This window comes from Phycodurus eques, chromosome 16 (genome assembly GCF_024500275.1).
Source record: "Phycodurus eques isolate BA_2022a chromosome 16, UOR_Pequ_1.1, whole genome shotgun sequence".
NCBI classification, from domain to species: domain Eukaryota; kingdom Metazoa; phylum Chordata; class Actinopteri; order Syngnathiformes; family Syngnathidae; genus Phycodurus; species Phycodurus eques.
In genome coordinates, this window is record NC_084540.1 from 2,191,000 (window position 1) to 2,206,396 (window position 15,397).

At 43.8% G+C, this 15,397-nt stretch overlaps 1 protein-coding gene across 1 annotated transcript in view; it reads left to right on the forward strand.

Annotated features, from left to right (window-relative positions):
- Positions 1 to 13,333, forward strand: part of LOC133415113 (myosin-8-like) — a 36,125-nt gene extending 22,792 nt beyond the window's left edge. The window contains exons 18-39 of the mRNA XM_061700941.1: positions 34 to 151; positions 504 to 627; positions 697 to 833; positions 1,072 to 1,327; positions 1,752 to 1,994; positions 2,084 to 2,260; positions 2,338 to 2,483; positions 2,941 to 3,031; positions 3,211 to 3,600; positions 3,675 to 3,801; positions 4,249 to 4,367; positions 4,525 to 4,721; positions 5,997 to 6,180; positions 6,591 to 6,756; positions 6,842 to 6,966; positions 7,761 to 8,069; positions 8,865 to 9,068; positions 9,741 to 9,866; positions 9,935 to 10,105; positions 10,286 to 10,390; positions 10,469 to 10,564; positions 11,339 to 13,333. Of these exons, the coding sequence (XP_061556925.1) occupies positions 34 to 151; positions 504 to 627; positions 697 to 833; positions 1,072 to 1,327; positions 1,752 to 1,994; positions 2,084 to 2,260; positions 2,338 to 2,483; positions 2,941 to 3,031; positions 3,211 to 3,600; positions 3,675 to 3,801; positions 4,249 to 4,367; positions 4,525 to 4,721; positions 5,997 to 6,180; positions 6,591 to 6,756; positions 6,842 to 6,966; positions 7,761 to 8,069; positions 8,865 to 9,068; positions 9,741 to 9,866; positions 9,935 to 10,105; positions 10,286 to 10,390; positions 10,469 to 10,564; positions 11,339 to 11,482 (3,755 nt within the window). The 3' untranslated portion in view covers positions 11,483 to 13,333. The remainder of the gene's footprint in view (positions 1 to 33; positions 152 to 503; positions 628 to 696; positions 834 to 1,071; positions 1,328 to 1,751; positions 1,995 to 2,083; positions 2,261 to 2,337; positions 2,484 to 2,940; positions 3,032 to 3,210; positions 3,601 to 3,674; positions 3,802 to 4,248; positions 4,368 to 4,524; positions 4,722 to 5,996; positions 6,181 to 6,590; positions 6,757 to 6,841; positions 6,967 to 7,760; positions 8,070 to 8,864; positions 9,069 to 9,740; positions 9,867 to 9,934; positions 10,106 to 10,285; positions 10,391 to 10,468; positions 10,565 to 11,338) is intronic.
- Positions 13,334 to 15,397: the final 2,064 nt, after the last annotated feature.

The following is a 15,397-nucleotide window of genomic DNA, read 5'->3' on the forward strand; positions in this document are numbered from 1 at the left end:
TGAAGACACGATGACAAGTATTTGTCCTCACAGGGGTGATGGCCCACCATCTGGTTTTGCATCAGCTTCGCTGTAACGGTGTACTGGAAGGAATCAGGATCTGTCGGAAGGGATTCCCCAGCAGGATCCTCTATGGAGATTTCAGACAGAGGTAGCACATTTGTCAGAATCATACAGTGAATCCCCACACCAACACTCAGGCTAGAGGTCTCCTATCTAGCCAATGTGCATGAACTGATGGAAAAATGCACAGATGAGAGGTAAAACTCCTTCTAAGACAACCAGAACAGTCGAGTTATGATCGATTCAATGCCCTGAGACTAGAGCACTGATGATGAAAAAAATCCTTGAAAAAAATGTAGATTTTTGCTGTTCGCGGAAGGGCTGGGTCCCTATCCCCCGCAAATAACAAGTGAACACTCTAATGTAAAATCACATTTTAAAAAAACAATCGCTTAAAGAGCTGTGATATAGCGGTGGGGTTCATTTTTCTGTTACGGCAGGTACAGGATTCTGAATGCCAGCGCCATTCCCGAGGGACAATTCATGGACAGCAGGACGGCTTCCGAGAAACTGCTCTCCTCCATTGACGTGGACCACGCACAGTACAAATTTGGAAACACAAAGGTATATCTCAGACAGCTTCACTTGAGGTCTTTCTTTTGCTCCAGTGATGATGCTCCTGAATCCCTGCAGGTCTTCTTCAAAGCGGGCCTTCTGGGTCTTCTTGAGGAGATGAGGGACGAGCGTCTGGCGGTGTTGATGACTCGCATCCAGGCTGTGGCCAGAGGTTACATCACCAGGCTGAAGCTCAAAGAGATGGCAAAGAAAAGGTCTTTGAGATACACACTTATTTTCCTTTATTAGGTACCCAAAAGTGATACGAGAACTGTGATCCTGTCATGGTCACACTATCATGTGAATTCAACTGAAACCTGACTGCTGCTCCCAAATGGCCACAATCCATAAAACTTCGCCTGACTGATGTAATAGTTATTTTTTAAGGTTTATGTCCATCCATGTACTAATTATTTGCTGCTAAAAATGTTGTCCATGGTCTCCACTCTCTAGAGACTCAATTTTCATCATCCAGTACAACATCCGCTCATTCATGAATGTGAAGAACTGGCCTTGGATGAGACTCTTCTTCAAGATCAAGCCGCTCCTGCGGTGCGCTGAGGCCGAAAAAGAGATGCAGAGCATGAAAGAGGAGATGTCGCGCCTCAAAGAGGAGCTGGCTATGACGGAGGCTCACAGGAAGGAGCTGGAGGAGAAAACCGTGGGGCTCGTCCAGGAGAGGAATGACCTTCACCTTCAAATCCAAGCAGTATGTCAACACATAGGGATCATTTTGGCAAAGATCTTACATGAAAGTCATGAGTGGAGGTAGACAGCAGACACCAGTCACATGACTAGACTCCAGGCAGACTTAAGTTGACAATTTTAGGACTTGCTTGGCTAAAGCTTCACTTTGACTATTCATGACATACTGAGCTCAAAGTGGCTAATGTTTGGATATGTGTATGTGTGACTGAGCAAGATTGTTTGACTTGACGTATAACTTGCTTAAACCAAGTCATGACTTGGCCTGACTTGCTTGACATTTACTGGACTTAGGGTCTCGACTTGACTTGCTTGATTATTGTCAGAATAATGTGAGACTTGCTTGAACTTGCGAATGAATGTGACTTACTCCCACCTATGGGAGGCAGTAAAGAAAACAAAATTCCAACCAAAATCTCACACTACAGGAACAAGAGAACCTGTGCGATGCAGAGGAGCGGTGTGAAGGTCTGATCAAGAGCAAGATTCACCTAGAGGCCAAAGTCAAGGAATTTTCAGAGCGGTTGGAAGAGGAAGAGGAGATCAATGCGGACATTACGGCAAAGAGGCGAAAGCTTGAAGACGAAAGTTCTGAGCTCAAACGGGACATTGATGATCTGGAGCTGAACATCGCCCAAGTAGAGAAGGAGAAACATACTTCTGAAAACAAGGTTACCAATGCCTATGAAACACCACTGCAGAACACATCTTAGACATATTAAATGAAGCTCGCAGCTCAGATGTTTCTTTTCTTCTTTAGATCAAGAGGTTGATGGAGGAGGTAGCCACACTAGAGGAGAACGTTTTGAAGTCCTCCAAGGAGTACAAAGTATTGCAGGAGGTTCACCAGCAGATGTGTGATGACCTCCAGGCCGAGGAGGATAAAGTCAACGTTCTGATAAAGACGAGGGTAAAGCTGGAACAACAGGTTGACAATGTAGGTATTACAAAAGTTCTACAGGTGCGCTGCTAGTTAGTGTCTTGATGAGGTGCGAAGTGGTTTGTCTGCATCAGCTGGAAGGCTCTCTGGAGCAGGAGAAGAAAGTTCGAATTGACTTGGAAAGATCCAGAAGAAAGCTGGAGGGAGACCTGAAGCTGAGTCAAGAGACCATAATGGACTTTGAGAAAGAGAGGCAGCAGATGGAGGACAAAATTCATAAGTACAGAATCTTATTTATACAATGTATATGTCAATTCTTTAAAATTAGGAGTAACGTCTTGAGATATGCTCTATAATTTTGGGGGGCTCCTCCATATAACAATGTACAAAATAGTCACAAATAAATAAAACCAAAGAAAATTCAAGCAAACCAAAGCAACAATACAGCAAAAGCAAAAAAAAGGAACAGTCTTCTTCACACCTTTTTCCAATTCAGGGTCGCCAAGCTGTATGGGTGTTGTGGGGGTGTTATATCTGACAAGTACACTTTTTTTCCAAGATAAAAATACCTTTTTATCTTAATTTAAGATTTGCAGGTAAATTATTTTAATATATCAGTAAACACAAGACCTACCTATATGAACTGCATGTGCTGCTAGCATGGCTTGACAAGTTGCTAACATGCCAGAATCAGCTAGTTGCTGGGGAAAGTCAATGTGACTGTGGTTTATTTTCAGAAAAGATTTGGAAATCAGCAACCTGCAGTACAAAATCGAGGACGAGAAAGCCTTTGCTACTCAGCTGCAAAAGCAGATAAAAGAACTTCAGGTTTGCTTCCAGACAGTACACATACATTTAGGGCTGAACAATTTGTTTTCCGATCGAAATTGTGATTCAGACAACGTTTGCAGCGCTTTCAACTAACCCAGAATCTCAAACTTTATGTGAGGAGTGGATTTCAAGAGTGTTCATCATTGACAAAATCAAGCAGACAATGTTTTTTGTAGGCTCGCATCGAGGAGCTGGAGGAAGAAACGGAATCAGAACGTTCCACCAGGGCCAAACTACAGAAGCAAAGGTCGGATCTCTGCAGGGAGCTGGAGGAGATCAGCGAGAGGCTGGAGGAGGCTGGAGGAGCGACCAATGCTCAGGTGGAGATGAACAAAAAGCACGAGGCAGAATTCCAGCGGCTGCGGCGTGACCTGGAGGATGGCACACTCCAGCACGAAGCCGTCACTGTGGCTCTGCGCAAGAAGCAGGCCGACAGCGTCGCACAGCTCGGAGAGCAGATCGACAATCTGCAGAGAATTAAGCAAAAGCTGGAGGAAGAAAAAAGTGAACTAAAAATGGAGATGGAGGACATGGTGAACCACGTGGAGAATGTTGTGAAGAGCAAGGTAAGAGACAGTGATGGTTTGTCTGAGATGTTTCCTTGCTTGAAGTTGCTCTCAAAGTTGCTCTCACAATCCAGTCCAACATGGAGAAGGCCTGCCGCAGCCTGGAAGAACAAACCAGCGAGTACAAGACCAAAGCAGACGAAGCCCAGAGAGCACTCAGCGACTATGCCACCATGAACGCACGACTGCACACAGAGAATGGTCAGTTTATGGCACATGTGGCAGAAGTACTCACAAAAGTACAAATATGTGTAAAAAAACTTGTTAAAAGGAGAAGTACTGATTCACCACTTTACTTATTTGCAGTTTTTGTGCTCAGGCCAAAGCAACAGAAGTATGTTGAAATTGAAGGGTTTCATTTCGACAAAAAAGTGCTTTGCTGCCATCTTGTGGTATTCATAGGCAGTTATAAACCTTTTTGAGGGCTTAAATTACTAGCAGTTGACTTTCACTCACTCAAAAAAGTAACACCTATTTTGAGTAGAAAGTATGTGTAACTGTTCAAATGTAGGGAGTAAAAATAAAAAGTTGTTAAAAAACATACTTAAGTACAGATACCTGATAAATCTACTTGGATATGGTACTTACCACCACTAGTTTTTGGAGGTAAAACATGAATCACGAATGTTGATAATGTTGTTTTTGAAGGTGAACTTTCACAGTTGTTAGAGGAGAAGGAAGCTGCTCTTAGCAAGATGAACAGAAGCAAAGAAGCTAGCAGTCAACAGATCCAACAACTCAAGTGTCTTCTGGATGAAGAAATTAAGGTCTGTGTCATGCAGGGTTCAGTTGGTCTCTTAATGTGTGGAAGTTTAGTTCCAGACTCCATTTGTTAAAAGCTTTGAGATAACGGGTGTTGTGAATTGGCACTAAATACAGTGGTACCCTGACTTACGAGTAAAAGTGTTGTTTGTTTTTTTCCAGGCAAAAAACACCCTGGCGCACAGTTGTCAGTCTTCACGTCATGACTGCGAGCTTCTGACGGAACAATATGACGAAGAACAAGAGGCCAAAGCTGAGTTGCAGCGATGCCTCTCCAAGGCCAACAGCGATGTGGCCCAGTGGAGAAACAAATACGAGACGGACGTCATCCAGCGCACTGAGGAATTGGAGGAAGCCAAGTGAGGACTCAGTTCTGTCAGTTCTGACGTGCATACTGGAGTGCTGGCAGTAAGCTGGATTTGTTTCCAGTGCGGAAGGACTCTCTCAAATTTTCCCCATTGTAACGGATTCTGTTCAACCAGTCATGGACAAACCGGGGTCCGATTTGGTGGCCTCAGTATTGCGTCTCTGCTTTTTGCAGATGATGTTGTTCTGTTGGCTTCATCAAGCTGCGATTTTCAAATTTCGTTCGAGCGGTTCGCAGCGGAGTGTGAAGCAGCTGGGGAAAAAAATCAGCACCTCCAAATCTGAGGCCATGGTCCTCAGACGGAAAAGGGAGGAGTGCGCTCACCGGGTTGGTGATGAGATCTTCCCCAAGTTAGGGAGTTTAATTATCAGTTCACGAGTGAGGGAAGAATGGACCAAGAGATTGACAGGCGCATTAGTGCAGCTTCTGCAGTAATGCAGACTCTGCATCGATCTGTCTTGAAGAAGGCGCTAAGCCGATAGGCAAAACTCTCGATTTTACCAATCGATCAATGTTCCCACCTTCACCTATGATCACAACCTGTGGGTCGTGAATGAAAGAACAAGATCATGAACACAAGCGACTGAAATGAGTTTCCTCTGCTGGGTGCTCGGACTCTCCATTAAAAATAGGGTGGGAAGCTCGACCATCTTGGAGGGAGTCAAAGTAGGGAGGAGTCAGAGAAGGTGGCTCAGGCATTTGGTTAGGATGGTCTTGATTCTCCTGGACCCCTCACCAGTGAGGCGTTCCGGAAACGTCCCACCAGGAGGAGGCCCAGTACACGCTGGTGACACTACAGTACCTCTCTTGGCTGGTATGGGAACGCATCGGGATCCCCCGGATGAATTGGGCCAAGTGGCTAGGGAGAAGCAAGTCTGGGCTTTTCTGTGTTGCGGGTATTGTTGGACATGGATGTGATAGGGAGCTCAGTTTGTGTGTGGTGTGTATCTGTGAGTGAGCGCGCAACTGCGCATACATCGGGCTGAGGTGCACTGCTCAGAGAGAGGTCATGCGTAAGGTGCGAGTGTGCCTCCCTCTCACTCAGCTGTGGCAACCGGTGAAAGGGAGTTAACCACGAGATGGACAACCTTGGCCCTGGAGGAAACGTCTCCCCTGCGTCCCCTATCAGGTGACCAAGACAGAAATGGTTAACACCTGCTTAGAATACCGCTCCCACACCCCGACCACGGATAAGAGGATAGAAATGGATGGAAGGTTGGATGAATGCTCGGTTCTTCCTTTCCAACTCTTCCTGTGTGATTCATAGGAAGCGGCTCGTCCAGCGGCTGCAGGAATCCGAGTCGACGACAGAGACGGCAAATGCAAAGAGTGCCTCCCTAGAGAAGACCAAACAGAGGCTGCAGGCAGAGGTGGAGGACCTCATGGTGGAGCTAGAAACAGTAAATGCAGCCAATGCTACCTTGGATAAGAAACAGAGAAACTTTGACAAGGTATGTGGCCTTCAGGGGTGATGATGATGATGATGATGATGATGATGATGACGACAGAAATTACAACAGTGTCACAAACCTGTGGGTGCAGTTATGCTTCTTATTTTATAATTAATTATTTTTATAATTACAAATGGAATGAGACAGACTTTAGGGGAGACATGTCAGGTTGTTAGCAGATGAAAGGTGATGGTGTAAACCTCCTCCTCTGTTCAGAGAGGTCCTCTTTGTCCACAATTTGAACATTGTTGTCATCAAAGGAATGTCCCTTCTTTTTGAGATGCAATAGTGAGACGCCACACCTAAAATTTAGAACTGAAGAAGTGTTTTGGATTAAAGATGAAATGTCTTCAACAAACAAAAGAAAGAGTCCAGTTGCCTTCATTCAACCTGTGCGGATTATGTTGTAGGTCCTGTCTGACTGGAAGCAGAAGTGTGAGGAGAGTCAGTCAGATCTGGAGGCATCTCAGAAAGAGTCCAGAGCTCTGAGCACCGAGGTCTTCAAACTAAAGAACTCATACGAGGAAGCTTTTGAGCATCTGGACTCCATGAAGAGAGAAAATAAAACCCTTCAGCGTAAGAGTGAAACTCAGTCACAGAATCATCTCGTTCTCTTGTGTTTTGGAGATGTAGTGACATTTACGAATATTCTGTCACTCAGAGGAGATCTCTGACATCAGCGAGAACATCGGACAGTCGACTAAAATAATACAAGAGCTGGAGAAACTCGCGAAGCAAGCTGAGAAGGACAAGAAAGACACTCAGGTTGCACTTGAAGAGGTTGAGGTTAGTGGTGATCCAAACACTTTGTCCACATTAAGTCACCAGGGTACATAAAGGGGAACTAAAACCTATATGTCAAAACTTCCTGTTATATTGTAAACATGTATATCTTCTTTATATGACGGTATTTACTTAAATCTGCACAATATTTATTCTAACCTTTGCACACATAATGATGTAAACATGGCAACCCCAGTAGGCGAGTAGATGCAGTGTTTTAAACGTATTCCATCCATCTATTTTCCGGACCGCTTATCCTCACTCGGGTCGCAGCCGTGCCGGCGCCTGTATCAGCTGACACTGATCAAGAGGCGAGGTACACCTTAACCTGTCGCCAGGCAATCTGAGTATTTTAGAACAAATACTTTGTATATTTAAGTAGCATTAGATAAAGAAATGCATGCAAATTTTAAAAATAATAGGAAGTCTTGACCTCTAGGGTTTATTTCCTCAGTAAAGTACAAATACTTTGTTACTGTACTTCTGTATTTAAGTAGATTTTTCAGGTATTTGTACTTTACTTGAGTATTTATTATTCTGACAACAGTCTACTTTCAGTCACTACATTTGATATCTGTACTTTCTACTATTTACTTGTCAAAAAGCCTTCTTATTAAAATTATTTTTTACTTTTTATTAAGTACATTTAATTTAGTCTATCCTTTTTTATTTGTTTTATTTTTCCTCAAGTTCATGAGTTGAATAAGTACTTTTGAGCATTTTTTTTAACACCAGCATCTGTTCTTCTACTTGAGTGTAAAGTGTGAGTACTTCTGCCACCTCTTTTCTTACTGCAGTCGTCACTAGAACACGAGGAGGCCAAAATCCTTCAACTTCAACTGGAGCTGAACCAGATAAAGTCAGAGGTTGACAGAAAGGTGGCTGAGAAAGACGAAGAGATAGACCAGCTGAAGAGGAACCAACAGAGAACCACTGACACCCTGCAGAATGCGCTTGAAGCCGAGATGCGCAGCCGGAACGAGGCCGTTCGGGTGAAGAAGAAGATGGAAGGGGACATTAACGAGATGGAGATTCAACTAGGCCACGCCAATCGACAAGCTTCTGAGACTATAAAGCAAATGAGGAACCTGCAAACCCAGTTAAAGGTTTGCTTGCCTGTTCTGCTCGCAGAAACACAAATACAGTGGTACCTAGACTTTCGAGATAAATCAGTTCCATGACCGAGCCCGTAACCCAATTTATTTGTAGATCAAATCCATTTTCCACATGGAAATCAATTGAAATGCCATCACAGTAATCCTGCACTATTTACAGTGACTAGGGACAAAGCCTTCTGTGAATAGCACAAATGGGCGTGAGTGCGAATGGTTGTCTGTCTATATGTGCCCTGCGACTGTCTGGCGACCAGTTCAGGGTGTAGTCCACCTTTTGCCTGAAGTCAGCTGGGATAGGCTCCAGCACCCCGTGACCCTACCCAGGATAAATGGTGTTGCAAATGGATGGATGTACTGCTGCATTCGTGTATTATTTGTGCACCTTTAAGGGGCATTGCCGAGTAGGTGACATCAGGAGCTGAAGTCTGCTTGGCTGGTAGTCTGCGTGTGAGGGTCTGAACATGAGTTGTGGCCAACAGCAACTGCTTGCGAGTAATCTCCTGTTGTATTTGTGTGTTTGACGGTTTGTCCTGTTTAATACACAGCTGAAAGTGCTGTGGCGAAAGTGCTCGCTCACATGAAAGGGAATTACAGTACCTTAATTGCGCCATTTTTTTCACCACACAGGAGGAGCAGTGCATCTGAAACTTGCTCGTAACTTAAATTTTGTCTCACAGCACAAAGCAAAAAAATCGATCATACGATGACTAAAAAAAACTCTTAAGTCAGGTTACAACTGTATTCGAACACATCACTCATCTGAGTAAAATGTAATTTGTGCCCAAGGACACGCAAGTCCATCTATATGAAGCTCTTCACAGTCAGGAGGACACCAAGGAGCAACTGGCCATCGCAGAACGCCGTGACAGTCTGATGATGGCCGAAGTCGAAGATGTAAGGTCGTCTCTGGAGCAGGCGGAGCTAAGTCGCAAGCTGGCCGAGCGGGAACTGATGGAGATCAGCGAGAGGACTCAGCTGCTGCACTCCCAGGTGACTATTTGAGACAGGTGGCTTCAATACTTGTGGTTAGCGCATTAATCTCTGTCTACACTACTCATGAAAATATCGATGTACTGATGATCAACTGTGAGGTCTTGTCTTGGTGTTCAGATGTGAAAATGTGGACAGCATAATAGAGATGTCTGTTTAAATACCAATTCTGATTGAACCAGGAAATTTATTGGTCCGATTATTGTCCTTTACTTGTCTTGGGACTAGAACCTTCTCTCAGGAGTAGAACTTTCTCTCTGGACAAGAATCGTCTCTCAGGACTTAGAACCCTCTCTCGGGATAAGATTCTTCTCTGGGGATGTGAACCTTATCTGGGGACTAGAACCTTCTTTTGTGACTAGTGTGTGTTTTCTTGAGACTGCAACCTTTTCTTGGAATGAGAACCTCATCTCAGGAATAGAACCTTTACTTGAGACTTGACCATTCTCTCAAAACTAGAACTTTCTCTTGGCAATAGAATCTCCTTCCAGGATTACAACCTGCTCTCAGGACTAGAATATTTTCTTGGGTAAAGAGCATTATCTCAGGACTGTGTGATCCATGAAAATTTCAGGTCATCTACAATTTCACCCCAAAGCGCTGAAGTAGAAGAACCAGAACTCTGTGAGTAGTGTAAGTATTGTACAAAGTCTTACCAATATTATGCTGCAGAACACAGGCCTCCTGAACTCTAAAAGGAAGATGGAGAGCGAGTTGGCTCAGCTGAAGTCAGAGATGGAGGACGCAGTCCAGGAGGCGAAGAACAATGACGAGAAGGCCAAGAAAGCCATGACAGATGTAAATGCAGCCATCCTTCTGTCATTCACACCAGGATGTGATTTATAGCTGACAGTCTCTGTCCGCAGGCTGCCATGATGGCCGAGGAGCTGAAGAAGGACCAGGACACCAGCGCTCACCTGGAGAGGATGAAGAAGAACCTGGAGGTGACGGTCAAGGACCTGCAGCAGCGTCTGGACGAGGCAGAGACCCTCGCCATGAAGGGCGGAAAGAAAGAGCTCCAGAAGATGGAAAGACGGGTAAGAAATACACACCAAGTACATCCGAACAAACAATACAAAACAACTAAGTACAGTGGACCATCGCATATTAGCGGCTAAAGCATCCACAAATGAACCTATTCACAGATGTTTGGGGGAAACCTACCCCGATTATTCACAGCCCAAAAACTAAAATGACTTCAACGGCTTTTTCGTCAGGTTCGCGAGTTGGAACAGGAATTGGAGGCGGAGCAGAAACGTGGCAGCGATGCCATGAAAGGAGTCCGCAAATGCGAGCGGAAAATTAAAGAGCTTACTTTTGAGGTCAGAAGGTCATTCTGGTGCCAAGTGGCAGGGCCAAATAAATAAAGTAATCCTCACAATCCTGCTCTTGCATTCCAGGGAGAGGAGGAGAAGAAGAACGTGGCCAGACTTCAGGATCTGGTTGACAAGCTACAGCTGAAAATCAAAGCGTACAAGCGGCAGAGTGAGGAGGCGGTAAGTGGTCGTAATGTCCCACTTTGTCTTCAGGAACGGTGCTAAGTAACCAACAACAAATACTTCCATATTGTACTTAAGTAGATCTTTCAGGCGCAAATTCAGATTTTTTAGGGGGGAATCTATCTTCACTGATTCGCTTTTTTGTGCTCACGTCAAAGCAATAGAAGTATTCCTTTGGTTCTTCTTGGTGTCAAGGAACTTTGTTGAAAGTGAGTTGAGGAGTTTCATTCACACAAACATATTGCTTTGCTGCCATCTTGTAGTACCTATACACAATTACAAACCTGGCGCAAATAGCAGGAATCCACAAGTAATTTGATGCCCACCCAGAAAGGTTTGTAATTGCCTACAGATGCCACAAGATGGGAGAAAAGCAGTACTTTTTGTCAAAATTAAGCATCTCAAGTAATTTCAACATACAGTAGTTCCTTGACTCCAAGATGCCACAAGACAGTGGAAAAGCACTTATTTTGTCAAAATGAACATCCTCAAGTCAAATCAACATAGTTCCATGACAGCAAAATCTTATAAAATGGCGCCATCGTCGTACTTTTGTTGCTTTGGCTTGTATTGTATATAAATTGCAGTTTTAAAAAAAAGTTTACTTTTGTACTTCAGCATATTTCAAAGTCTACCTTTTTGCTTTTACTCAGGAGTTGAATGAGTACCTCTAATTTTATGGCTTTTGTTGTTGTTGTTTTTTACACATGTATTTGTACTTCTACTTGAGTCCAGAGTATGAGGTTTTTTTTTTTCACCTCTTGTCTTTAGGAGGAACAAACCAGCGTCCACCATGCCAAGTTCCGGAAGGTTCAGCATGAGCTGGAGGCTGCTGAGGAACGAGCAGACATTGCGGAGTCGCACCTGAATAAACTACGAGCCAAGAGCCGCGACATAGTCGGGAAAGTGGAGTAGAAAGATGCCTGATGTACTACTTTACCAGAGTACAAGTCATGCGTTCATGCGGTGAAACTGTACTGTAATACAGTGGTCCCGTAACTTCCAAGTTTTTCAACTTACAATCCGTTGCTAGGTTTTTTGTTTTGTGTTGTGACCCAAAATTTGAGTAATGAGCAAGCTTCAGATATGCCGCTGCTAGAGTGACGTGAAAAAAAAAAAAATGGAGCAGTCAAGGCACTGTAATGCCATCACATGTGGGCAAGGAAAGCCACAGTCAGCCGTTTATTGAATGGGACAAATAATCAAACACATATAAAATGAGAACACTCCCAAGGAACCTCCTGTAGGCCATAACTCACACCCAGTTAGCTAAAACTAATCTGTGTATCAAACAAAGCTCAATGCAGCTCTGCTTACTCTTTGACTTGATTGTATTTCACACAGTGTAATCGGACTGTTTCTTGTTCTTGCTCTTAATTAAGGTTTGTTTTACAGTAGAGCTCAGTGCTGCCCGGCATGTTTATGGCACAACAGGGTACTGCAGTTTAAATTCAGACTTGCCTCTACATAAACCCATAAAAACGCAATTTTTAAAAAACGCTTAAAAGGGGGTTCACTCCAGGTGAATTTGTATATTTGTGCCACCTTGGCATCATTAACACTACATCTCAAGTACCAAAGTGAAAGCGTGTGAGGAATCCCAGAAGAAGAGTTAAAGTTACGGCCGAGCGCCTGTGTCTGTCAGCAGGCAGCTGATGAGCGAGTGGCGAAGGTCAATAATGTACAAATAGAAAACGTAGAGGACAAACATTGTCCAGGAACCTGTTAGTGTGCTTTCTGGCATCGGTTGGCCAGGATCAAAAACAGGCTGCCCGATCTGGTGACCCCATGAGCAGACACATGGACGTAAACAGAGTTGCCTGCTCAGCTGTGATGCACTGTTTCCCGTATGTGTAGGTGGATGTTAAATATTTTTTGTCCAATCAAATTTCAGCTTATGTGTTGCCATGTCGATCTAATCTGCCTTTACAATCATTCGTGCTGGTTAATGTAACTCAAACTAGTGTATATTAGAAATGGGCCTTCAAATTTGTTCTGGGCCAGAGCCACTGGCATGGATTGGTTAGTCAGAGCAAAGCTCGGTACAGCCAATATCGTGTCGTTAGCGATCTACACACATCAATACATTTAATTAGCATGCATTTTGTAAAGTATTAATGGTTTCTAAAATTGTAACGTGGTCATGATGCTATTAAGAAGTAGATAAAGTCGGCTAAGCCCCCACTGAAGTCCCAGGAACCAAATGCACGGCCCGACACTGCTGTTCACACTCTGGTCCACACCTTGTGCTCCTTGTGCCCGGAGCTTAGATTTCCCACACTCTCCCTTGGCTAAATGCGGCCCGCATGTGTTCCCAGCCGACACACCGTCGCCCTCTAACTTGGAAACAAGGCGGGCTGCTAACCTTGGCCTGAACATGGATGCTGCAATTAGTGACTCAAGTGGGCCATTACGAAATGTTCCCCAACCTTTATTGAGACAAGACACACATTTTACAAAGTATCTCGGAGCACAACACCAAACAAAAACGTCACCAAAAGTATGCTTCAATTTGTTCCTCGTGTATCAAATGATTTTTTCCCATTTAAATGAATTGAAGTGCCGTTCATCCATTCTAGACCCCCTCAACAAAATGTTTTTGCTACGTTGTTTTTTTTAAGAGCAACAGAACTGGATTGCATAAAAACCTGAATAAAACACAAAAGAATGTAATGAAATAAACTTGCTTGATTTAGTGTAAATACTGTGATGTTGTATTTGTGTGTTGAATGTGTGCTTTCGAGGGGTGTGGCCGAGTGAATGACATCAGGAGTTGGAGTCTGGTTGGCCAGTAGACTGCGTGCGAGCGTCTGTACGTGAGTTGTGGCCTACAGCAGCTCGTTGTGCGTGTTCTCATTTTGTATTTGTGTGTTTGACTTTCTGGTTCAATAAATGGCTGAAAGTGCTGTGGCAACGGTGGCTCTGTATTTTTTTCCCCCACTTCGCTCAAGCGGCGGCGTGCCTGAAGCCTCGCAACACAAAGCAAAAAAAAAAAAATCTACCAAACGATGGCTTATAACTCAGGACACAAAAAAGTGGGGTACTCGTAAGCCAAGGTACCACATTATTTAAAAGATTTTTGTTTATCCATTGTCCTGTTTTTTGGGGGTTGTGGGGGGTTTCCATCGTCCTTCTTGCCTGGGGCCCCCAGGGCGTCTAGAAATGCCCCTGACCTTGGTTTTTACCCTGGTCTCAAGAGCCACCTGCCGTGTCGCCTTCAAGGCAGCTTTCTTGGATTTAGAGGCCTTAGCTTCCGGCAGCGACACAACGATGATGCGTCTTCCTCAACCAATGCCACAAAGTCCAGGTTTTGAACACAATCTTTAGCAACTTGTACTGACAAGACACAAGTGCAGGTGGATTTTTGTGGCCAATAATGCAGGCGGCAGCATTTTACAAGAATCCTCGTGATGATATTGCAGGAAACAGTGAGTTTCAAAATTGAAGTCAAGGCAGCCGCTGCAAAGATTGTTTATAGAGTCTTACCTTGACATGCCGCGTATCCGCTGACGTTCTGAGAGGGCCAACTTCAAAATAAAAGCTTCATATATTACTACATTGGACATCAACGCCATTTTAGGCTTTTATTTTAAAGTTGGCCCCAGAGGGCGGAGCCGGCGCTTAATGAAACCTTAACCATGCGTTCGCCCCCTGGTGGCTGGCTGACTAGGTTGCAGGCACTGCTGCAAATGAAGCACCTTTCATATGCAGCAGTGCCCGCATTTTTAATGTACAAAAATCGCTAACGTTCAGGCTCATTTAATCATGGCAGCCAAAAAAAAAAGCGATCACGATTAAAATGTGATTAAATGTGCAGACCTTGTTATATCTATATCTGTTATGTGTTCAGCTGTCATTTTGTTCGCATTGTGAGTGAAGTTAGTGTTTTACTTAGTGATATCCTGTCCATTTCCACTGTGTAAAAAGCCCATTTGCGAGTTAATTGTTGGCTATGCTTGATCAAATAAAGATGATTCTGACGGTTTCCTATCTAGCTCAAGATTTATACTTTCCAATACAGTGCAATTTTGTTTTACTAATAACTTGTAACAAAAAAATGTGGTGGTTTTTTGGGGAGCTGGAAAGGATTAATGGCATTTCACATGGGAAAAGTGATTTGATATGAGTACATTGAGTTACAAGCTTGGTCACGGAACAAATTAAACTGGTAAGTCAAGGTACCACAGTGTAACTGTGGCTGGCCCTTCCTGCACTACATCTCCATAAACTCGATACTTTCAAAGGCCATTCAATTTTTGCAGCACAATTTCAGTGAGTGGGTCAGTATTAAAGCCAAGATGTGAATGAAGTAGCCCGTGACAGCGGCGACTGGATGTAAAAATAGAGCTGAAGGATCTGACCTGTCACCAAAGACATCTTCCTGCTAAGATCCCGGAAGAGCCATTTTAAGACGGCCAAGATCGATAATGCGGCCGGATTGACATTAGAAAAGTCACATTGCCGAGTTTGGAATGTCTGCTTTGTGTGTCCAGCACATGATGCTGATAAAAGGAAGCTCCTGCTGTCCACTCATTGACTCACACTGAAGCTTCTCTTGCAGACCGTTGACCCAAAGCACAGCCGACCGCATTACTCGGACAATTAGGTGAGTTGATTTAAAACCTCAGTGGAAGTAATTTGTACTTTACTTGAGTATTTATTTTTCTTATGACTTTTTACTTTTACTGCCTATTTCTAAAAACATATATCAGTACTTTCTACTTCTTACTTTGTCAAAATAAGCTTTTTTTTGTTTTTTTAATCTCTAATGATAACATGGCAAAAACAAAAGATGTAAATTGAGAGCGGTTAAGTGAATCCATGTAAATT